The sequence below is a fragment of the Cucurbita pepo genome, chromosome 4 (genome assembly GCF_057944985.1).
Source record: "Cucurbita pepo subsp. pepo isolate OVF chromosome 4, ASM5794498v1, whole genome shotgun sequence".
Lineage (NCBI taxonomy): Eukaryota > Viridiplantae > Streptophyta > Magnoliopsida > Cucurbitales > Cucurbitaceae > Cucurbita > Cucurbita pepo.
In genome coordinates this window covers 11,750,235-11,774,537 of record NC_141801.1, presented here as the reverse complement: position 1 = coordinate 11,774,537, position 24,303 = coordinate 11,750,235, and the positions used below count along the sequence as shown (strand labels likewise).

Sequence of the window (24,303 nt, the reverse complement as noted above, 5' to 3'; positions counted from 1 at the left end):
AATGAAGCTGACAACCCCACCAAAGCAATGGAAACCCCAATTCTTCCGAAAAAGAAAAAAGAAAAAAGAAAATTCCGAAAAAGTCCCCCATGAGAGCGTCGCAGGTGACACACATCTGATAAGACCCCTCCATGGACAAGCTCAGTGGCTTCAAATTTACAATAATTAGGAAGAAATTTACTCAAGAACATACATTCTTACCCATTATCGAGCTTCAAAAATTATGTTCATTGTTTCTGCACAATTCCAATATGAATTGTCAAATCTCGCACTTCTCGAGGAAAATCATTAGTTTATGAAGCAGACACACAGACATAGAAAGAAAAAGAATGCAAATTTCTGACATGATGTTCTTACTTTTCAAATGAAACACATTGAAGAAGAGCCTGCTTAAGTAAGGCACCTTTAACTTGATGCTTCCCCCTCAAAGGGTTTGCTTCAAAAGATGATGATATACTAAAGCAACAAGCTAATTGGTAGCGCTACAAAGACAGGAGAAGAAACAAGACAATCCCAAATCAGCCCTTGAACATATTTCATGGGAAAATTTACAGATGCATTCCTTGTATCAACATAACAAATAATGTATTTTTTTAGTGAAAAAGAGAGGAATTAATAAAAACCAGAGATTGAGCCGTCTCCGCCAATATCACCACTGCAAATGATCTGATCTTCAACGAAGGACAAAGAACCAATACAACACCAAATTTCTACCTTCACTGCACACCATTACCTTCTTCATACCCATTTCTTTTGGAACCAAAACAGGCAAATCTCCAGCCCTCCTATCTATGCCGCAGCCGCTACCTTCAGCTCCGCCGAGACCCAGAAAATAAACTGCAGAGACACACATTTGAGGCAGAGGCGAAACCGGGTCTTGATGAAAATGGAAAAAGGGGCCAACTTTATGGGTGTGTGGGTTCATACTGGACAAAAAGAAGGAAGGAAAAAAGAAAACAAAACACGAAAGAATCTAAACCTAACAAGAGAGAAATTAGGAAAACGGGAACATGGGTGTTGGCCGGATTTGTATCTTCTAAATGCCCCCTTTTAACGAGGGGGATTTTAGTGTTTCCACCATAGAAAAGAGAAAGACATTAAGGAAAGAATCGAAGGAAGCAAAGCCGGATGGGGTAAAGATTGGGTTAGCTTATGGTGGTGGATGAGAGTTTTTGAGGTCTCAGAGTTATTTCTGTCTGTCCAAACATAACGAAGCCAAGTAACTATCTGTCTGAACACAAGGGAAAGTGTTGTCTCTGTAAAAGAAGTGTACGGCTTCAACAATGGGTAAATGAGTGGTAATGCCCATGGCAACGCCTTGGCCTTGTATTTATGCCCAAAACTCCGTTTTTCTCAGAAGACCAGGTTAGGTATATTTGCTGAAGCCAAGCACCGTATGTTATTTTGCCATTTCCATAGGTACCCTCAGGGAATGAATGAAAATCACAGTTGAGGCCAAAGAAGCATTAAATTGGGAAGACATGTTTGGTTGCCAAGAAAATAAAAGGAGGTAAAAGTAAAAGAGACAGAAAGAAAAAGTAGTGAATTTGATGAAACAGGCAGCAAGGCCGAGGGTAAGTACCACCACATCGAGACCGACACCAAAACCCTACAAACAAAACAACACAGAAGCGAAGAGAGGTATTGTTTTGTTGGGTTAAACAAAGATGGCTTTGGTAGGTTTAGAGCTTATCTAGCTACCCACCACGCAGGCAGGCAGGCAGCCCCATTTCACCCTCGTTCTTCAAGGTACCTAATCTTTCTTTTTTATCCTTGGTAAAATGATATTATTCTTCTTTGCGTGGGGCTGATAACCATGCCCCTATTCCTTCAGAATAATTAATTAATTTGTTGGTAGTATAGTTCTGTATTACCTTCAACTATATATTTCTATATAGTAAAGTTTTAATTTATGCATGAAAGTGTGAAGAATTCTCCTTTTGGGAGTTGAAAAAAAGACACTCCTTTCAATTTTTGTAAGAACAAGAAAAATGAAAAGAAAAAGAGAATGGAATAAAACTTTGCTTTCAAAACCAAAGCGAAGATTCTGTTCGCTCGAACTTTAAGAAAAGAAGAAACCCAAAACGGATAGCTTATGAACAATTAATGAAAAATGGTGTCCCATTGAGTATTTAAGGCATCATGGATGAGAAGTTTGAAGGGATAGAGGCCTATCCAATTTGGCATAACCCAAGTCAAGGCATGTGACACACTCGCTCACTGAATCTCCACTACCATGTTAAGTATGAACACAACACTAGCATATAAAACATCAAGATTCATCCTACCATCCAGATTTGCAAAAAAAAAAAAAAAAAAAAAAACCTTCAAAACAAATTCAAACATCATAGAACATAACATCACATGATATTGATGTGATGTGAGTCTCTTTCTTATAGATTATCTCTGAAGCCAAAATCGTGACGGGTTGAGTAACATAATGGTGAACTTATTATCCTACAAAAGAAAGGGTGGGTGCATTACACTACCTCAAACACAATCATTTCTCAATCACCAACATCCCTGTACACTTGGCATTGTGATGTCCCACTTCAGACTCGTACACGTGTCACAAATATGACATTCAGCAAGGCCAGCAAGGCAATAAATAAATAAATCCAATATCTATTATTATTATTATTTTCTAAATAATTTATTTGGTTGGTCCACACCCTATGTAAGACCTACAGACAATAATTTAAATGATTGAAAAGAGAGTTACGTAGTACTAAGATTTTAGCTGCTTTCTATGACCAACCAAACCACCCCAGTATTTGACTTTATCATCCCCCACACACAAAAAATAATAAATTAATATTATTTAGTCATTTTCAAGTTCCTAGAAATAATGTATTATTTAGTAATTTCAAGTTCCTAAAAATAAAGCACTATCTTAAACCCAACCCAGCCGTTTGGTGCAGACCTAAATGGCTACTGGCTAACCATTTTCATATCAGTCTTTAAATATAGCTTATATTATTTTTATTTTTATTTTTATTTTTTTGGTTTGGAAGGGTAGTTTCGGAAGATGAGAGAAAAAGAAGAGAAGCTGAAGCAAATAGCAATAAAGGGTAAGAAGAAAAGAAAGCAAAAGCACAAACTTTTTACAAAGAGGATTGAAAAGAGGGGCTGTCTTTTCATTGGATTAAAATTAAACTTTTTTTTTTAAAAAAAATATTGCCTACGAAGTAAAACAAAACTCTTTTTTCAAATGAAACAAAATAAATAAAAATTGTTACTGAATTAATGGATCCTGTCACCCATTAATTGCACTTATAACTTTTCTTTGTTAAAAAAAAAATAAAAATAACCATTAAACATTAGTTGGCTTCATCGTAGTACGAACTAAATATATATATAAAATCGATAGCCATACCTAATCGGAGTCGTCGTTTAAAATGTACCAGCTCAATTTTGCTAATGGGCTTGTGGCCCTGTACGTAGCCCAATTGTCAGCAACTAGGTGACAACCGAATGTGGGCCGGTCATTCCACATTGGACTCTGCCGGCCGACGAAGAACTAAATTTCAAGAATTTAACAATAATAAACAAAATTAAATTGTTTTAGAAATTTTATATGAATTCTTCATACCAAACTCAATATTCCTACTCTTAAAAGTCAGAAACTAAGGATTTATTAGCAAATGAACCCATTACTGAGATTCCAATCCATCAGAGGGAAACAAATTTATCAAGTGTTAGGGAGGGTTGTAATCTCATGATCTCACGGAAAGTTACTCAGAATCCGTCCACTGAAAGATGAATCTCTTGAATTCGGTCTCATCTGCTTGAATACCTTACCTCAAACTGGTTTTACATTCACTTTACTCCATCAAGAAAATGCCAAGAAGATCCCCTAAAAGAATGTTTTTTTTTTTTTTTTTTTAAAGTAATAATCTACGCAATTAAACGAACTGATACGTGACTTATTCTTGTAGCTTTTAAGAGACCATGTTGTGATGCACATTTAAAAATAGTATCTTCACCTGAAAGCTCTAAATTTCGAGTAATACTCTCAAGCTTTTCTATATAAAGGAGGGTTTGATTGTCCTAAAAAGCCAACAAGAGAGCCTTTACCAATTCCCAAAAAGCTCAGGGTGGAAAAAGATATGGAAGTGGAGGTGGAGATGGAAGTGGAGGTAGAAGGTGGTGGAAAAAGATATGCGTTGTTGCAGGCAGCAAAGGACTCAGAATATGTAAAGAAAGTGTACGGAGGATATTTTGAACTGTTCGTTGCAGCTTTTGGAGAAGGAGAGAGATGAGATTTGTTTATGGTGGTGGAAGGAGAGTGCTTCAAAACTATGATGGTTTTGAGATCAGTGGAAGCCCGCATGATGCTTATGCCAATGGCTCTTGGATTTTGGGTCTCCATTTCCTCTTGCAGACCCTTGATGCTATGGAGAAGAAGCTTCTTGGCATTGTTTTGGACATCAAGTAGTGTATTATATATCTTGGCATTTGTCCAGATCAAGTCCAAAAGTAACACTCAAACTCATTGATTTTGCATTCCAACATTTTTTTTTCTATGTAAGGATAATTTGGAAACAATTAGAAAAAGAAAGAATATGAATATTTTTGAACCAATAAGTAAATTTCATGGAAAACTAATAGTAAAATTAGAGACTAGTATGGGTTGATAATATACCTAAAACATTGTATTGAAAAATGGACTTGTGTGTGCTCATGACAGGTGTTGTGTAGGACATTGGGTGGGAAAGTTGGGAAGGCTGAGACAGGGTGGGATATGGAGGTGAGAAAAGTGGAAATCATGGAGAGTTCAGAGTGGAAATTTAATGAAGAGATGGGTGAAATTCCAAGCAGTCTGTCCATAATTGAATGCCATCATGATGAAGTTTGGGAAATACCTTTTGGAGCTCAAGTCATGGGCTTCTCAGACCAGACAGCCGTTGAAATCTTGGCCATCGGAGGACATATGTTAGGCATTCAAGGCCACCCTTTGCATTCCAAAGACATTCTCTGCAATCTCGTGGATCGTCTCCTAAATAACGATACCATACAGGTCAATGTTTTCCTAATACTTTTATCAGCAAGTACTTACAGATTACAATTTCATTATCTTTCTTTCTTTTTTTTTTTTTTTTTTACCTTGTAACTGGTGATTGAAGTTTATGGTCTTTTGAAGAGGGAATTTGCTGAAGATGCAAAGCTGGGAGTGCAAGCGGCAGAACCAGATACACGGCGGTGGGAGAAAATCTGCAAGAATTTTCTCAAAGGAAGATTGTTAATAGAATCCGCTTTGTAATCACATGGGATGATTCCTATCATAGGATACGTACAGAATCAGATTATGACGTATTATCTTAATAGAACCAAGTATTTCTTTAGCATATAAGAGTAATCTTCTCAACTAAACATAATGGTTATCAAATGGATTCTTGGACTGAACTTCATTCATCTAATCATCTCCAAGGAGTAAGAACGTCAAGCGTTTAATAAACTACAAAAGAATTCCTAGGTCTCTTTAGACCAATCGGGTAAAATCAATCACACGTATTACTCAATTTCAACGTTCGCCAACAAGAAAATTCTGGAGCACTTTGCAATAGTTGTTGAAAGTCGAAGAATGTAATGGCATTCGTACTTATTTTACTCCTATTTTTCTTGCGTGTTTGCCCACTTTATACTAAGAGTTATAATGTACAGCGATATTGACCCAACTACACCGACCAGTTATGCGAGCTGCTGACGTTTCGTACCCCAGAAAAGGTCCAAGGCACTTCTTTTTTTGGTTCCAAGACAGCGTTGACAGTTTGGAGCACCACAATGGCATTTCACTTCAGGTCCAAATTGCACAAATCTTCATGATGAAAAATCTTTGTTCAATATTAAATGCAACATGCACATTCATCCAAACCCAAAAAGTGAAAAGGCTCGACAAGATTCGTCGGTTAAGAAAAGTAAAAGCTTCTCAAGAAACTCAATGGTAAGCAAGCTGATCAATTAACAGTTGTAGTTTTAAAATGTACCCCATAATGTTAGATTTTCCACACAGCATCAAGATGATTTCCTTGTTATTTGAAAGTATGATTAAAGGTTAGACCATACTTTTTACGTACCTGTAGTCATATGTTAATGGCTCTCCAACCTCGATTGATCGAGCAGCAAAGACACCAACACGTGTTTCTCCCTCAACTTGCCTATTCGCAAAACCAAATATTATTGGTCAGAAAATCTTGGACTAGTACGATGAGGCAAGAATGGAATCAGTACTTGTCTGATACGCACAAATTGTTCTTTAAAAGAATCTAGAAATTCATAACAAACAATTGCAAGTCATATCCTTTTTTAGACGAATGCAAATCATAACCCAAGTGCATGAAATAATAAATTGCAGGAGGTAATACAGAGGAACATAGGGATCTTTAGTTAAAACGATATCCCAACTGATTAACACTTGGAAGATGAGTCTGTCGTGAGTCGTGATTCACGCCAGACTTCAATTAATGCGCAATCCAGAGTGCGGAATGGAACTTACAACGGCATTTGCTATGAGCCTAAAATTCTTCTCCATATAAAGTTTATAATTTCTCAAATACTTCATATGTATCATGAATATAAACATATACGGCATGGTTCAGCATGATTATCATCTTTTGTCCCAGAAAGAAAAAGATTATAACTGTCTTTCTATGGCCATGCAAAATCTCCAACACGGAAAATTTAATTTAGAATATTGAAAAACCAATAGACTCTACCACAGCAAGTGTGAGAGTCCAACGCCATCTAACCGTTGACCAATGAAAATGGCAAGCTTCAAATTCATTAAAGGGAGTGTTAAGAAACTAACCGTTGACTGTATGGTCATCTTCTCCAACTTGCGTGCGTGCCATTCTACTTTTCTTTTTCTTTTTCTTTTTCTTTTTTGATAAAAATCTTTTATTTATTTTCTTCAAAACTTATTCACCAAGGAGAGAGTAAGAGAATCCAACAAATTAAATTGTTTGTGAATCAAACCTCTATGTCACTTACTGACACTGCATGCTGCCCATTGAACAAATACAATAGTCCTGTCAGCCAGCCTAAAGAATAAAGATACAGATGTAGAAGTAAAACTTCAACTAGAAAGAAAGAAAGAAAGAATTAAGAAACAGAGAAAGTGGTCAAAGACAAGAAAACTATCTAGATAAATAAGCATTAAAACAAGGTATCTTCATTTTTCAAGGGAAAAAAACATTATACGCCTGAATGACATACAGTGTCACAATGCTAATATCTTCATTGCCAAATAAAACAACACAAGACAATAAATCCCTCACGCAACCCTTATTTTACATGGATTTTGCCAAGAACAAACGTATTCATCCCTCTAGGCATGCTACAATAGAGGAAGTGTTTTACTTCAAAAGAAAAAGGTGATCATTTCATTTCACAATTGAAAGCGACCACAAGAAGCTATTACCTTGGGCTCGGGCATTCATCTGAAGAACATCTAGCACTCTCAAATCGGAAGGTGTTATATTCATTTAAGGCATTGCACATGATATAGTAAATACAGTTAGAGGTAAAGGAAAGAAGAAATCGACCTTTAAGTCCACATGCCAGTCGGATGGATGCCTCCAGCATATGGCTGTTCCAGGTTGATTTTTTAAATGCACCACTTTATCAGGCCATGGTGCACATTTATCATGCGATGCTAGAGTACACCGTATGCTTTTCCAATGTAATCTTTGTTTGCATATAAAGCACTCCTGTTTAACACCAAAAAACATATATTTATATAGACACACACATATCAGCTAGTTTTTTCCACAATTCCACAAAAATCCTGTCTTCAAGTGCACTTACAAATATTCTACATTCTAATATAAAAATGTCATGAACTTAGAGTTTCAATGACATAGAATGCAGCAAGATTCTTGTAAGCTATATAATCATTTGTTTTCCGCACGACGAAGATACAACCATATTAGAAAGATACTATCATTCAAAGAACTAAATACGACGACAATTGTAAACATGTGCTGACTACTTAAATGATTAGTACCATCTTAACCAATATTTGTCTACTTAGTTTACACTAATTCAAACCTTGACTATTCTAAATAAAATTGCGACAATACAAGTATGTTAGTAACATTTAAACTTAATCTCAATAGAAAGTAGTTCAACAAAAAAAAAAAATAATAATAGAAGATGAAGAATGTAATAATAAATAAATAAATAAAATAAATATATGGACTTGTTGTTTTGGAAGAAGTTTGTATTTAATCCTCTAGGAAGGGGAAAGTTGATGAAAATGCAATCGACTTTTTTAATCTAAGATGAACAAAACTCGTCCAGGTGCAATAAATCATACAAATATTGAACTAACTTGGAAAAATGTCCTTAGCCAGATAGGAGTGATCCTAATAATCATCTTATCCGAAGATATTGAAAATTTGAAGAAAATAAAGGGAGTTGTTGGCTAATGATGTCAACATCCAGCTTAAACTAATTGAGGACTGTGTTGCAATGAAAACAGAAGAGCGCTTTGTTTGGAGATGATTGTGTCTATTTTAATTATGAAAAGAAAGAAGGTGTTTTTTTAAGACAGAATAGAATAAGATTACATGTTGAGGGCACTTGAACGTTCTGTGACCTGAGAACCCCAAGCTTTTCTTTGCACATATACCATGATAAACTCCTCCACAGCCACGAATACTGCATTCGATCTCCTCTCCGGGAAATATATATCGACCGCAAGACAAACATTCTTTTTCTACCTGAAGCGGCCTGTAGAAAGACAAATTTAATTGGCATAAAACTTTAGATTGCACATCAAGAACCATGGATTACTCCTCTCATTGACAGATGATTTTAAAATGGAACCTATATTTAGGGAAAGAACAAGCAAACTAACTTACTCTGATAAATAAACTTCAGTGGATCAATAATTTTCATCCTACGCTAATCGAACATAAATTTCTACGCGCAACATCTACATCATTTCCTCCCCAAGCACTTCTCAAAGGATAATGAACTTCTCCAACATCATACTTGCACGAAAACATTAGGCTCAGTTTCAAAAACGTCTTTTAGAGCTTCATTCCCTGTTAAGTTAAATAAAAATGAAGTCCCCCGGCTGGAATCAAGCAGAACGAAACTACAACGAAGGAATACATGCTAAACACTAAATCCAGCACCATGTTGTTGAATCTACCGGGTCCAGTATCGCAGTACGTAAAACGAAAAAAGAAAACAGGCAGAAAACATCACCATTTTCCGAGCGCCTACAAGAAATGGAAATGAACAGCGAGACTGGGGAACGCCGGACTCTAGCTTTCTCCGAACCCAAGATTTCACATGATCTTCCAAAGTCTTCCCACCGCAATTCCTTTTAGATCGGTCCAACGCATCTCCTCTGGCCCATGAAACCCTAATCCCATAGTTGCCACCGACCTCATCGTCATTGGGGAGCGGACATGAAAACCACTGGTCCCAAATAGAGTCACTGGGCATATATTTAACTGATTCATTGCAGATGACTGAAGACAAAAGATCAGAAGGGTGAAGGCTGGTTTGAGATTAGCGCCGCGAGTGAGCGTAAGAGATGCAGAGAGTGAGAGATTACCCAAGTCTGGCATTTTCATAAGAACAACTAAGCAAACAAAACAGAAGCAGAGGAGGAATGTAGATGAGACCAAAATTGGGCGGGAAGGCTGAATTATATATATATATTCACGGAGAGGAGACCTTATGAAACTACGATAAAAAACCAAACTGTTGATGTGAATTTACGAACTTACCATCGAACACGAGTTTGGTGGGTTGGTATTTTAAAATTTAATTGTTACATTTTTTTTTTAACGGTTATTTACATACTCTCATCGTTATAATTTTATAATATTGTCATTTTACTTTGTAAAAATTAGATATTTTTAAAACCTAATTAAAAAAAGATATCAATATTTGTAGATAAAACCTGGTCAAAACAACTGTAATTTCTAATCAAAGGTTAGAAGTTTAAATCTCTAACTTTTTATTTAACTTCTTATCACGTTTTTGTAGTAGTTTGAACATTATCTGTGTTTTAAAAGATGCATACAATAGCTGGTTTGCCCGAGAGGTTAAAGGGAAAGACTTAAGATCTTCTGCACAAAAGTGCGTGTGGGTTCGAACCCCACAGCCAGCATATGGTAAAACCAAATTATCAAATAAATATGGGGTTGAATTTGGATAATTCATAATTTTTTTAACCCAATTTGAATTAATTAAAAATTAGCGTGATTTATTGAAGTTGCTCTGTTTTTCAAGTGAGAAACAAAAATCAAACATACCAAATAAACTCTAGTTTTACTATATATATATATATTGAAAAATAAAAGATAAAATATTAATACATGGACAATAAAGCTGCACACAAATTTCAATTACCAAAACAAAAGAAACCTTTGGATTCTTTCGTGTAAATTGCATGACGAACAGATGGTTAGCTCTGACAGAACAAAAACCAGAAGAAAAGGGCAAATGGGGCGGTGATCAGAAGCATCCGTTTCTATCTACTCTCACCTAAATTAACGCCAATAGCCCAATCATCTAAATACTTATTTTCATTTTTAATTCTTCAACCAACCGTTGCGAGCCGCGTAGTCAACTTTCGAATCTCATTATTTTCTAAAAATAGTAACGAGTACACGCAACATACCCGCCCTGTTGCATTTTTCATATTTTCAGGAAAAAGGAAAAATAAAAATAGTGAGAAAAAAAGAGAAATTAGTTGGTTAAACAAAGTCGTTATCGCTTATAAAAAACGGAGGAACCATTGGGGGGATTTTAAGAGAACGAGTCTACCCGTCAACCGCCGGAGAGCGCAGATCCAGCGAGATTCTGCCGGTTATTCGGAGCAACTGGAACTAGATTCAACGGACGGAAATCATGAACGGCTATCGGACACGAGGAGAGAGTAAATGCGACGATCGGCGGGATGCGGAGGTTAAATACGACGAGAAGCAGAGGAGGACGAAGAGGACGCATGAAACGAGGTCGTTCCAAAGGCGATTGGTGAAGTACAAGGACTTGCCGGAGTATCTTAAAGACAACGAGTATATACTGGGCTCTTACCGGTGTGAATGGCCTGTGAAAGAGGCGCTCTACAGTGTATTTTCATGGCACAACGAGACTCTGAACGTCTGGACGTAAATGCCCTTCCCTCACTCCCGTTTTCTCTTTTAGGTATTCGTTCATCTTCGCCGATTAGCGTGTGAGTTTGCTGATAGTTGCGCTTCTCATTTGAGCAGCCATTTGGTAGGGTTTTTTATATTCGGAGCAATGATTGTGATGACCCTGATGGAAGGGACGGAGCTCGGAGGTTTTCTGCTCGCTAATTTCTCCAGGTACGCGAGGCTAATCTCCGAAGGATTTATGATCCTTCGTCCGTTAATCTTCATTATTGTGAAATTTTGCGATCGAATGGATTTAATATTGATAAGGATGAGTAATTCTTAGCTCGGCAATTGGTTGTTTTTGGTTTATTGTCCAGAGCTACAGTTTCGGGGCCATTCTGGACGACCATGGGTATGGAAAAGGACGTCAACGGCTCTGATAGCATTATGCCAGTAAGCTTTCTTTTGGTTTTTTAGATCATTGTTATCTTTTTGCCATACTTTTCTTCTCCTCTTTTATGGTCGGTTTTAGAGGCGTTTGGATTGGATGTTTGATGGGCGGTTTGCGAAATTAATTTCCATTTATTCTCTACAATTATTAGTTCATTCATTTCGATGATCTGTACAATTAAATGAGCCATCACAATAATGAAGTACAGAAAGAAAAGGAAATTAACTTGTGAAAGGGAAATGAAAAAAGACATCATTGAATTGGATTAGTGCTGGAATGAAGCAATTTTGTGATTTTGGACATAGTTCGTCCGAATTCATACTCAAAATTCACATGCTAATGAAATGTTTGGTGGAGTCGTGCAAACTCAATATGAGCTGTATGGTGATTATTTTTTTTGTCAATTGGGAGAGTCACAAGAAAGGAGAAATAATTCATTCGTCAACTAGGGAAAGAAGATGTCTACACGTTTTGACATGATAGCGAGTGAAAAAATTAGTTGTCTTTTTCTATTTTTTTCGTCTTGATTATTACTTCATTTTAAAACTGAAATCAGAATCTCAAGCCAAACAAGATATTTCATTGTTCCTATTTGAAAAAGTAGCGATCTTTTTTTCTTGAAAAAGTAGAAAGTTCATTGATAATGTGCTTCATTGTGGGACGACTTTTAGGTGAGAATTGAAGTGGACTGGACTATTTGAAAGTTCGATGAACTTTTGTTCGTTTATTTGCAGGAAACAAGACAAGTCCCACAGTCATCAGTTTTCTTAGATAGAGCGGATAAAAAGACGGACTTACCAAGATGGCCGTGGTTCGTTTTCTTGGCTGGTGCCATGGGTTGCTTGGTTTGTAGCAGTCTCTCCCACCTCCTGGCTTGCCATTCCAAACGCTTCAACCTTTTCTTCTGGCGCCTGGATTATGCAGGCATTTCTTTGATGATAGTTGGATCCTTCTTTGCTCCCATTTATTATGTCTTTCTCTGCAACTATTATCCTCGTCTCGTCTATCTTTCTTCGATATCGGTGCTTGGTGTAGCTGCCATTGTTACTCTTCTTGCACCTGCTCTCTCAGCCCCTCGTTTCCGAGTCTTCAGAGCCTCCTTATTTCTTTCCATGGGGTTCTCAGGAATAATTCCCGCTACACATGCTGTTGCTCTCTACTGGGGCCATCCGGATATTTATTTTGCCTTCTGGTATGAGCTTGCCATGGCTTTTCTATATGCTGCTGGAGCTGGGTTCTATGTTAGTCGGATACCAGAACGATGGAAACCCGGTGCATTTGACATTGCAGGGCACAGCCACCAGATTTTTCATGTATTTGTTGTTCTAGCAGCACTGGCACATAGTGCAGCAACGTTGTTTATTATCGATTTTCGACGGAGTTCACCCACCTGCAGCTCTTAGGCATTCCTTGATGGCTTAGCTAAGCCACTAAGTAGGTCAGAGCGAGCTTCTGGGACATACTCATCAATCTTCTCCGAAAATGTATTGATGTAAACTGAAACAACTACTGTAGCTCTTCAGTTAGGGAATTGCAGGATGTACACGCCCCATGTTATTTGCTTGAAAAGAATTCATTTGCTCTCGAAAAAGTAGGAACCAACATCTCATTCTATAGGAATACAAATCACTTGTACACAAAGTACTCTTAAGAAGCTTATTTGACAAACTCACGTGTTCATGAAGTTGAAGGGATTGGAGGTTTCACAATAGCAAGTCTTTAAAAAGAATACTAAACTTTAAACCCATCCGAACCGAACAAGTAGTGTCACTCGTACATAGGTCAAAACCAGATTTCTAGAGACAATTCTAATGAAGAATTGTATGTTAAATGGTAGATATCCAATCAGCTCAGAGTGGCTTCACTTCTGATCATATGAGCACAATTTCAAGTCTCCTATGCAGCTATCAGTCCAGGAATGATCTGGGAAGTATAATTCATCCAAGCATTGTTTCGTTTTTAGGTTAACATTATGACCGGATTCGAGGAGAGGAATTTACAGATAAGGAACTGATATCAATAAACAAGAATGCTAACGAAATTGTTCCTTGCTTGTGGTATATTTCATCAACATATTAAGCAATTTGCGACACTTAAGTAGGTAGACTTCTGCTACGTACCTAAACTGCATGTGTATTCACATAGCCTCGATTGCAGCCGCTTGTACTACAGCAAAAGAAACTACCACTCAGCAACATTTGTTATTTGTTTCGACTTGACAAGAGTTCGTTAAGTAATATTGCCGTCTCGTAACGCTCTGCACCGTGAACAAAATTATCTGAGGTAATGCAAAACTGGTGATTCTCCTTTAATTAGAAACATCAACAATCTCAGCTTCATTGTCACTGTAATCTCCCCAGCGCTTGCCGGACTTATTCTCCACAACCACGTCCTGGGAAATTTCTTTTGTTGCAACAGGAGCAGTGTCAATGAGCTCATCTTGACCTTCAGAAGGCGAGTGAGCAGTGTCTACAGATTGAACATGTGGCTTTTGCTCCATTTGTTGTTGATTCTCACATTCACCATCAGTTGCTGAATTAGTCATATCATTACTTGTTGCTTCTTCAGTCTCATTTTTTGTTTCAGAATCGTCTAAACCCGTTGGCGATGCATCTGCTGGACTAATTGGAGATCCCGGAAAACCATTTTGTGTCACCGGAATACCATTTACTGGTGCAGGATAACCAGTTGGAGACAGCAGGATACCATTAGGGGGATACGGAAAACCATTTGGAGAAGCCAAATATGCATTTGGAGATACAGGATAGCCATTTGGAACCCAAGGCTGGGCTGGTACAAACTCAGCTGCATGAGGATTCATAATTCTAGGAGCGTTGAAGAGATTCCCATCTGCAATGTGATCGCTATTTTGTGAAGCTGGTTTATTACGTGGAATCCGATTACCAGACCGATTGTAGCCACCGGATAACCGTGGACCATAGGGGACCCTGGCTGTTGCTGACTGATGTGGTGATCTGCGAATTGGATTAACAGTAAGCATTGGAGGAATATTTATAGGTGGAGGCAAAATACCTCCATGATCTTTAAATACTGGACCTGAAACTGAGCCAAAGACAGGAGTTGTAGAAGGATTGAAGGGAGGTGCAGTAGCAGAAAGTTTCTTAGTTGTTTCCTTCGCAGTTTCCACTTCATCTTGCTTTTCTACTTCAACACTGTCAACTGCTAAATTATTTTCAGTCGCCTTTTCTTTTGAAATAGATGAATTTTCTTCACATGAAGTACAATCACTTTCTATTTGTATCGAAGCCTCAGAACTTTCAACTTCCAATGGACAAGGATTTCCAGCAGCATCAACTTCTATTTCTTTACTAGGCTCGTTAGTCACCTCCTGGACTTGTGCAGATGTAGATTCTTGTTTGTCAGTGTCTGTAATCTCATTGACAAGACCTTCAGCCTTTTGTTCCGCACCAATTCTCTCAGCTTTCCCATTCTCTGCATCTTTTACAGTGGCCACTTCACCAAGAGTGAGCTCAGTTGTAGCTTTATCCGGGCTTTCTTGTGAAGTCACTTCAACATGAGTTGGTCCTTTAGCCAGCTGCTCTGTTGCTGCCTTTACAATACTTCCAGGTGGAGCCAATGCAACTTCTTTGTATGAGAAAAGTTTCCCAGCTACCGGAACACTTCCCGGAGCAGCCAGAGATGCAGATTTTGCAACTTGATCAGTAGTTAAGGCAGGAGAACATGGTGCTGATTTGGGGTCAGATTGTTTTTCCATACTTCCTGGACTGAAAAGGGTAGTACTAGACTTGGAACTGAAGCTTCCACTCTTAGTCATTTTTTGTGGAACAGGAATGGATGAGCCAACTGAAGCTGTAGATTCAGTTGGGGTGGTTGTTCTAGGGGACACAAAGCTATTAGGCTTTCCCCTGTATCTTGACGATTGAGATACATTGATGAAATTAGTATTCAATTTGGCCAAGCTTGGTCTCTTTGAACCTGAAGACTTCCGACCTGAAATAGAACGTCCTTTAGGAACAGCCTCTTGCCAACCATCATCTGAGGCCTCGTCTTGCACTTGATCATAATTTTTATTAATCTTCATAACATCAAACAGAACTGTGTTAGATTTTTCAATTACATGTTCCTCCAATGGGGTTTCTTCAGATTTGTTTTCTTTATCACTTGGACTCTCAACGGCAGAATAACTTGGTGACAAATCTTCATCCTTCTGGAATTCTTCAGCACCTGTTTCTGGATACTGACCTGATTTTCCTTTGATCTGTTCAGAAAAAGAAGCAAACAGTGTCCCAACAATGAGGTAATGTAGGATGTTTTCCTTTGAGTTCTTTGAGAGACAAGAAAAAGGATGATAATTTGAACCTTTGCACGAGCCTTCCTCTGAGCATCTCTGGCTTTTAAATCTGCGTCAGGAGCTATATAATCCAAGAGGTCTGACACACTAACCAAATGAGGGAAACACATTAGCATTCTTTCTCAATATAAAATCAATTTTGGATGTCAACTCAATTGCATTAGGTCGCCATACCTTAAATGACCTTTACTGGAGATGGAAGCATCTGGCTTAGGGGTGCCATTCCGAGCAGCTTCCTGCTGCTCCAAGGCCTTCGATTCAAAGTACTCAAGCCATGCAGCTGCATCCTGCACCACTTAAATTTTCTAAGTTTATGGCTAAAAGGTAGCAAATATGGCTGCACTTTAGATTTCACATCTAACCTGAGTACGCAAATCCTCAGATCCAAGCTTGGCTTGTAGTATTTGCAGAGTAGTTTGCTCATGCTGAACACTTAGCGAGTACGCTTCCATTAACGAAAGAGCAATCGCTATCGCATGGTAGCTCGCAGCAGTCTGTAGAAACAAAATGACCCCTTAATATGACTATGAACACGCTAGACAAGTCTTTGATCAAAGAAAGTGAGCGAGAGATGCCTGTATATGATCAGCCCCTAGAAGTCTCTGGTTGCACTTCAAAGCCTCATGCAGGTACCTTAAAGCAACATGCACATTTCCTAAACCTTCTTCCATCATTGCTACATTGATGTAAGTAGCTGCTGTGTTTGGATGAGAAGGTCCACAAGTCAAGTGCAAAAGGTACAGAGCTCGGTTAACATACCTGCAATAATCCAACACACATTTGTTTACTCAATCCAACATCATTCAATCAATATTAGTCAATGCAGGCAGTGGAAACATACTTCAACGCCAGTTCTGTATGCTGAAGTCTATAATAGAAAACAGCTAGATCTCCATAACTTTTCATTGTATCAGGGTGGTCAAGTCCAAGTTCCCTCTCATTAATATCCAATGCTTTTTGCTGATATATTGTTGCCTAAGTAAAGATATATAGTGTTCAGTAGTTGGTCTTCAAATATTTGTATAATATCCACTCTATGATAAAGTACCTACCTGATTAAAATCCCCTGTATGATAGAGTACAACGGCCAGAAGACTATACGCTCCAGCAGTCATTCGATGATACGGACCGCAGACAGATACAAGTTTCGAGAGCGCCTTCAAAATTCAACAAGTTCCCACAGAATTAATTTATTAACTTAGAGATGTTAAACTCTTATGCCAAAGAATGATATCCCCCCACCTTTGTACCATAATTAACAGCATCCTCCAATTTCCCTTTATCCAGGGAAGTTTTGGAAGATTCCAACAGTGTACGCCCATCTGCTGACGAACACGCAACGTGCTGTCGAAAAGGAACGAACGTTGTCAAACCAAAAAAAAATGTTCAAATCATTCAGTTGATGACATGAAACGTTGACTACCCCAACCTTGTATACAGGGACCATGCTTATAATATCTGATTTCTTGAAAGGGGAAGCACTTTCCATATTGTAATCCCTGGGGACAAGCTCTAGCCCAACCTGATGGACATAATGTCAGTGTTAAGGGATGACATCAATAACTTTTAATAGAGAAAACAAAGGCTAGTCTCATTTCTAAACCTTGTGGCATAAACCGCGAAGGATAGCATATTTTCTGAGATCTTGAGTGCCATCATATTTCCATTGCCATCCGAATCTCTTGAGAAGGAATGTTTCCACCCACTTCCATTTCAGATTACAATCATTGGTCCAGTCGGCTTCATCTTCGATCGAAGGTGTTCCCAACAGTACATTTAGACACGACGCTATCGATGTGGCCAAGTCAGAAACATCGACTGCAGCTATAACTGCTTGCAGTATGTGTTTATAAGCTCGAACAATCATTTCGTGTATACATAAAGATTGCACATGTGGAAGCTTATCAGCAAGTTCAACCTAGAATAAAGCAAGGAAAATAGGTGAGAATTCACATGGCAAGAATGATGTCATAAAATAAAAACGAGGCAATTACCACACGCCCCAACGAGCACATTTGCAACCCCCGTGTGTGCATAAAATCTGTCAACGTCCTTCCATCAACAGGTGAGAGTTCAAGTGACCCAAAATCTGCAACCTGTTATATTTGAGGTTGTATAAATTAGTCCTCTTGAGCACAACATATAAGAACCAAAAGGATCTGATTTATTGACAATCTAACCAGTTTCGGAAGGGCGGTATCAGCATAGTACTTATGAGCCATATCAATCAACTCCGCAGGTGACTGCCAGGGACAACCCACAACCAATATTAAGTCAAGAGCTAAAGCATAACAATCATATTCTAAAGGAACATTGAAGAACCTTTTTGTGAAGACCGGTTTCTGATTCTTTGAGTCGCAAATACGCAGACTCCGAAAGCAACGTTTTCCACATCTGTTCCTTATCTTCATCTTGTTTCTCCATTTCCTTCTGATTAATGGGATCAACTTCCTTCGCAGGCTCTACTTTGGTACTTCCAAGGTCTGTTTTTTTCTTAATTTCCTTTAGAAGTCCACCTTGTTTTCCAAGACCCTTTACAATTGGCTCTAACTTGGTTTCATCTGTTTTCTTAGGCTCAGTTTTCCCTGAAGCCTGATTCTGCAAATGTTGAACCCAACATGCACCTAGCTCCCATCTAATGGACCTAGAGTTTTTGGCAGGCTCTTCTTGCAACCTCAACAAACTTTCCTCCATTACTTTCCTAACTACCGTCCTCGAATATTGTAAATTATCAACATCGGTCGTCTGCGATCGATTAGGTGTATTCGATGCCTGAGGTGTGAATGACTTGAGCAGCAGCATTCTCAAGCTAAATTGAAATTTAGAAGAATCAAAATATTTCTATTAACATTCTCAAGCTATATTAGTACTTAGAGGTTTTTGGAAAGAAATGAAAATACCTATTAACATTTAAAGCATTGGCTCCTCCTTCAGGTTGTTCTTCAATGTTAATGTCCTGAGGAATGGGATTTTCCCCCCAATTCACCTCTGCTGCAACTTTCACAATAGCTGTGTAGCCACAATGTCTAATGACCACAACGCCTAATGTGGAAGTGTCCTACAGCAACGGGTTATAAAAGCAATCAAAACGACTTTACATATCATATCATATCATATCAAATCTTCGTATTACCCATATTGCTTACATGAACAGTAGCACTCTCATCAGCAGTTATCCCTTTAAGTAAATTTCTTTGAGAAAGATCCTCTGTCGAGACTCCAAGAACCAAACTCCCGTCGTTTTTACGGTCCAATTTTACGCTTGCATCTTCTACATCTCTTGTTACCTTAATGATTAGATCTCCAACAACTTCTTCATGTGCTACTAAACCATTTGAATCATTTACAGGAAATCGGTTAGTTTCGACAAGGGAGTTGATTATTTCAACCGCTTTAAAAACTGACACGTCGACGAATAAACTGTGAAGCAGAAATGCTTTTCTATCACGGATTTGCCTCTCCTCTGCAGTTTTGCAAGGCATTGCAACAAGTACTGCAAATTCTTTTGCCCACTCCCTGAGATTATGCTTGCCATCTCTTCCTTGCCCTCCCCCATTTCCTCCCCAATTCTCATCTTCAACAGGAAGTTGGGGGAAAACAGATCCGTTCTCTGCAATAAAAGGAGGAACCACCCATGTATTTGCTCGAAAACCATAAGGTAGGTTTCCAAACTGAAATGAAACAGAGTCAATATGGCATTATCTTCTCCATAATCCTATTACTATATCTCAAATATACTTACTTTGTTGTGATCTGTGAAAGCTTTCATAAGCGCTTTATATGCCTACAAAAAGGGTGTACTTTAATGATCATGGAACCTAAAAATTGACAGAAATAAGATCAACCATGGTTTAGATATAAAGGGCTTACAGCATCAAATGCCCTGCTTATCTGCTGCAACAGACCCACCAAGGAATGATTAAGAAGAAGATGTTTCCCAGCAGGGTAAAACCCTTTTCTTGAAGCAACAATTGTCGTTGGTTTTCCATTGCAAACACGAACCTTTAGATACAATCATACACAGGATATTAGTAGGCAGTTCCCAATGCTTAGCAGAACTAAATAAGACTATCCTTACATCAATCTGAAAAAAATCATCTTCTGTTTTATCCACAAGGAATGGGCGACTCGATCTCCGAATGTCTGCAAGAAAAAACTAAATAAGAAAACAGTTCCATTTCCACCAAGGTCAATGTCGGGTGTTAGATGAACACGGCTCTCCACAATGGTATGATATTGTCCACCTTGTTTTGGGCTTCCTCAAGATACCTCGTACCAATGGGGAGAGTATTCCTTGATTATAAAGTCATGATCATTCCCTAAATTAACCGATGTCGGACTTTCATCATCCAACATCGGGAAGACACAAATATAACTCACATTGAAGTGGCGGTGTCAGATGAGAGAAGGAGAAGAACTCATAAAACTGGCCAAGCCGCGGCGGTGGGCACATTGAAACGGACCCATCAGCTTTCTCCGAAATATCGTACGGACCGTCCAGGTTTTTGAATCCCTTAACCCCGAGGGAGCCTGGGACCGCTTTCTTGTCTCCGCCCCCCGGTGATTTAGGTTTGGCACTCTGCTCGCCGCCGCTTTCGGGACTGGCCTCATAATCAGTCAAACAAGATTCTTTTGAGCCAATGTCCTTGGGACTGGTTCGAGCCGAAGACTTGGGGGAATTGGAGGACCCGCCGAAGGAGGTGGTGCAAGCGACGATGTCGAGCAGTCGCCGGATGTGTGCGACGGCGAGTTCTTCCGTGTAGTCCTCTGCCAAAATACCAACACTGGAAAATTAATATTTGGGAGGAGAGGGAGGAAGGTTAAGGTGCGGCAATATGTACGATAACAGACCCGACTACACAATTCTGGTCCGTTGGATTCTTTTTCTTTTTCTAATATGGGGTCAGGTTTACCTTGAACGATTGTGACGTGGCATGGTTTTAGAGAGATGATGTCCACCGAATCTTTTAGTCTAGAGCCTCGAACCTGAAAATTTTATAAATAAATAAATAAATAAAACACCTTTACCGTTTACCGTTATTCGTTACTCTTTTGCGCGGGAAATCTTTTTTTTTTCTCTCTCTCTGCGATTGTATTTTTATCAGAGGCGGTTGGTTCAGACAAAAACTAAAATTATATTCGTTTTTTATAATTAAAAAATATATTACAATTTACACGTGAAAAATCATGTGCTAATAATTCATTTGAAAGTTGTTTTTTTTTTTCTTTTACTAAATTTCCACGTTTTCAATATTTGCAAAAATAATATTTTTAAAAAACAATTAAAATCGACCATTGATTTACAAATGTGATCAAGATAATTTTAATGTTTTCCCGATAATTTTGTAGTTTTATTATTTTTTTAATAAACTAGATTTGCTTTAACACAAATGTAAAACATTAGAATTTTTATTAAATTAAAAAAAGTAAAACACAACAAACTAATTTTTTTTTTTTAATTTTCAAAATTTAGATCAATTTAAAAATAAATAAATAAAAAGTAGATACCAAAATAAATAAAATTATAGAGTAAGTAATGTTCATATGCTTAAGTCAAAGAACCCAAATTCCAACCAGGATTTATAAAATTATTTTTTAAATGTCAGATTTAGATTATTATTATTATTATTATTATTTTTTTTTTTGTTCCATCATATTTGGTGATTAGTTTTTAGTGCTAAATTAGTAAATTCAAACCCAAACCAATTTTTTAAATAAGACACGCGACTAAAATTAAATTAATTATCGTTATTTTTTAAGTTAAAAATTTGAATATTCATGCAATAAATTTTTTTAGTTTAATGATATATAGAGAAGAATTTAAAATTTAAATTATTTTACAAGAATACGTGTATTAATCTATTTTTTCACAATTGATAGTAAGCTTTTAATTTTCATATACATTAATTCCATGTCAAGAAGTTAAAACGGAAATTCAAGATTTTAAATTCATTATTATTATTAATAGTAGTAATGTGGCTTGATTTTTGAAAAAAAATAGGCCATCAAGTTTTCTGTTTAAAAAGAAAAGGCACGACAACATCCATCCATCCATCCCCCACATGTATAAACCGTGTCCACTACCAGCCGTCAGATTCCGGGCCCCACTCAAACAATCCCACGATAATGATGCACTCACACCAAAAATCAAAAGCGACCGTTTCCAAAACGGAAGAAAAAAAAAGTAAAAGTCAATGCATCCAACGGTGCAGATCAAAGAACGTAAAATTAGTGGGACCCACGCCTTGGTTTGAAGAAGTACGAGGGAAAAGAAAGTGTACCTCATGAGACAACGTGAAGTTGGTTAAATGACATGTCTCCACGTGTACTCCTAAGAGCTTCCTTGCATCCAAGATCCTGTCTGTTGATATTCCCTACAAATTTAATTCAATTCCCACTTTTAATTTAATATCTCCCTAAATTTCAATTTTATTTATAATATATCCACCAACATTAACATTTAAATACTTATATATCTAAAAAAAATATTCGATAAATATTCGATTTTTTATTTTAAAAAGCCTTATTTAAAATAGTAGGTGGGCAAGTACTCCATTTTAATTTCCTTTAATTTATTTTTTGTATTTTATTTATTGAAATAAATTGGTTTAAAAAAGGTAACCATTTAAAGGAAGCATTTAAAAGTACTGTAAATGTTGGAGAAAAAATGAATAAATATAAATGTAGTCAGTCATCTACCTTATGTCTTATTATTTTGTATTTCACACGAACATTTGAATTATTAAACTTCCTTAAAAGAAAATTAAATTACGCACCATTGGGCTTCTAAAAAGTTGCATTATTTTCAATCTCAAAATGGGTTGTTAAGTTATTAGGTATCCAAAAATGGTTAAAAAAGAATTTACTTTTAATTAGAGTTAATTGGAGGGAGGTAAAAAGTTGTGATCTAATTTCAAGTTATAACTATTACTTAATAGGGCGGTGATTATAATGAGATAAAGCTGTGTAGGAAGACACCTACTAATTCAAACATAATTGAGTAAATTAAGACATCAATTATTATCTTCGATAATTGTTAATATAAAAAAATGACTAGAATTTTATTTATCTAAAAAACCTTCCACATATTTTCTAAATTCAAATAATAAAACACTAGTCTTAAAAGAATGACCTAGAGTATTTTAAAAATAATTTAAAAAATATCCATAATTTTTTATTTTTTTTAACTTCCATCTATAATTATAAATTCATTCGAATATAAATGAAAAGTTGACACGAAGATGATATTAAATAGTGTAATGGTGACTAAGATGTTCGTATGAATTAAACAAAACAAAAAAAGACATTTAAATACTTGGACTTTTTGTTCAATTCTAGCCATTTTTACTTAAATGACAACTTTGAAACATTTGTAAAATACTACCACTTATAATTTAGCCTAACAAGAAGAAGAAAATAAAACACAAATAACTTAATGGATAAACTGAATTTAAATTTGAAAATTGGCTTCAAAGGAAGAGCTGAATAATTGAAGACAAAAATAAAAATGAAAGAAATAGGGAATTTACCTTAAGAGTCACCTGCGAATCGTGTGGAGTTTCTACAGTGAGTTCAACAACAGTGGGCAAAACTGGAAAAAACAATAAAAGTCAGAAGAAGAAGATATAGCTCAAAATATGAGCCACATATTTGATTCCGACACAATGCCCAAAACTCAGCCAACTCCCAAACACATCCTTCAATGGAAATCCCCATTATTTGGGATTAAAAACCCAGAAATTTTCCCACCCAGTTTCTCGGCATCCAAACAGAATTACCAAAGAACAGAAAACAGAGAAATAGATAGAAAAAGAGTGAGAGAGAGAGAGAGAGAGAGAGAGAGAGAGAGAGTTCCGGAGTTCGAACCTTTCTCTTCTTTCTTTTTCTTCTCTCCTTTAGGCTTATGGGGCTTTGTTTTCCCTGCTTTGGGAGCCATCTTGGGTTACCCAGAAACAGAAGTAAATGAAATTGTAAAGGGGGTGAGAGAATTGGAGAGTGAAAGGGGGTTTTAAAGAAGAAGAGAAAGGAGGGTGGATGTTGTGTTACAGAGTGTTATCGAGGAGTGGGATAGGATAAGGTAAGAGGGAGAGGGGAAGGCTATGTGTTGGGGACACTAAAACAACTTGAGCTGCAAAAGGCTAGCGATTTGGGGCCTCTCGTTTTTTCCTTCCCCTGTTTCTGCCTCATCGCTCTTCATTTCCAAGTGCCACCAAAATCTTCCATGGCCCAACATAAATATTTTACTTTTTTATTTTTATTTTTAAACTTAAATTAAAAACCCATATTTCTAGTTACATATCCCTTAATTTAATGACTTAATACACTTTTCAAACTCCACATATTGTAATTCCCTCACCAACTTCATATCTTTTTACCATCTTCCTTTTCTCTCGTTTTCCTAAGTTGTTTTGTTTTAT

At 37.2% G+C, this 24,303-nt stretch overlaps 3 protein-coding genes, 1 non-coding gene and 1 pseudogene across 4 annotated transcripts; 3 read left to right on the top strand and 2 right to left on the bottom strand.

The window, feature by feature from the left end:
• Nucleotides 1–510: 510 nt before the first annotated feature.
• On the bottom strand, nt 511–9,813 carry LOC111793610 (histone-lysine N-methyltransferase ASHR3). Its single transcript, XM_087123354.1, is given in 9 exon segments — nt 511–3,520; nt 4,866–4,999; nt 5,107–5,214; nt 6,078–6,158; nt 6,987–7,040; nt 7,545–7,709; nt 8,571–8,723; nt 9,217–9,515; nt 9,518–9,813. Coding segments are annotated over 5 exon segments (699 nt in total). The 5' UTR covers nt 9,591–9,813; the 3' UTR covers nt 511–3,520; nt 4,866–4,999; nt 5,107–5,214; nt 6,078–6,158; nt 6,987–7,031.
• Nucleotides 3,891–5,263, top strand: LOC111793611 (gamma-glutamyl peptidase 5 pseudogene; annotated as a pseudogene).
• Nucleotides 9,814–10,049: 236 nt separating the features above from the next.
• On the top strand, nt 10,050–10,132 carry TRNAL-UAA (transfer RNA leucine (anticodon UAA)). The gene has a single exon. It is a non-coding gene; the product is annotated as a tRNA-Leu (tRNA).
• Nucleotides 10,133–10,772: 640 nt separating this feature from the next.
• On the top strand, nt 10,773–13,262 carry HHP2 (heptahelical transmembrane protein2). Its single transcript, XM_023675384.2, has 4 exons — nt 10,773–11,135; nt 11,238–11,333; nt 11,480–11,555; nt 12,288–13,262. Exons 1-4 carry the CDS (start codon nt 10,876–10,878, stop codon nt 12,954–12,956), a joined length of 1,101 nt encoding a protein of 366 aa, XP_023531152.2. The 5' UTR covers nt 10,773–10,875; the 3' UTR covers nt 12,957–13,262.
• A 210-nt stretch (nt 13,263–13,472) lies between these two features.
• On the bottom strand, nt 13,473–24,071 carry LOC111793478 (Tetratricopeptide repeat (TPR)-like superfamily protein). Its single transcript, XM_023675382.2, has 23 exons — nt 23,753–24,071; nt 23,416–23,477; nt 22,168–22,260; nt 20,800–20,872; nt 20,267–20,653; nt 19,965–20,029; nt 19,757–19,888; nt 19,629–19,670; nt 19,033–19,557; nt 18,787–18,944; nt 18,209–18,695; nt 18,067–18,129; nt 17,881–17,982; nt 17,490–17,804; nt 17,316–17,408; nt 17,129–17,230; nt 16,939–17,043; nt 16,728–16,861; nt 16,462–16,645; nt 16,249–16,380; nt 16,061–16,173; nt 15,895–15,973; nt 13,473–15,793 (listed from the first exon to the last, which is right to left on the bottom strand). The coding sequence occupies exons 1-23, from the start codon at nt 23,820–23,822 to the stop codon at nt 13,862–13,864; spliced, it is 5,448 nt and encodes a 1,815-aa protein (XP_023531150.2). The 5' UTR covers nt 23,823–24,071; the 3' UTR covers nt 13,473–13,861.
• Between the last annotated feature and the right edge of the window lie 232 nt (nt 24,072–24,303).

Bases quoted from the DNA above. Each gene is read 5' to 3' on its own strand.
- HHP2 (XM_023675384.2), top strand. From the start codon at position 10,876: ATGAACGGCTATCGGACACGAGGAGAGAGTAAATGCGACGATCGGCGG. The intron at 11,136-11,237 runs GTAAATGCCCTT...TCATTTGAGCAG, and splicing joins GAGACTCTGAACGTCTGGAC to CCATTTGGTAGGGTTTTTTA. The intron at 11,334-11,479 runs GTACGCGAGGCT...TTTATTGTCCAG, and splicing joins CTGCTCGCTAATTTCTCCAG to AGCTACAGTTTCGGGGCCAT.
- LOC111793478 (XM_023675382.2), bottom strand. From the start codon at position 23,822: ATGGCTCCCAAAGCAGGGAAAACAAAGCCCCATAAGCCTAAAGGAGAG. The intron at 18,945-19,032 runs GTAAGCAATATG...CCGTTGCTGTAG, and splicing joins ATGAGAGTGCTACTGTTCAT to GACACTTCCACATTAGGCGT. The intron at 17,044-17,128 runs GTGGGGGGATAT...TGAATTTTGAAG, and splicing joins CTGTTAATTATGGTACAAAG to GCGCTCTCGAAACTTGTATC.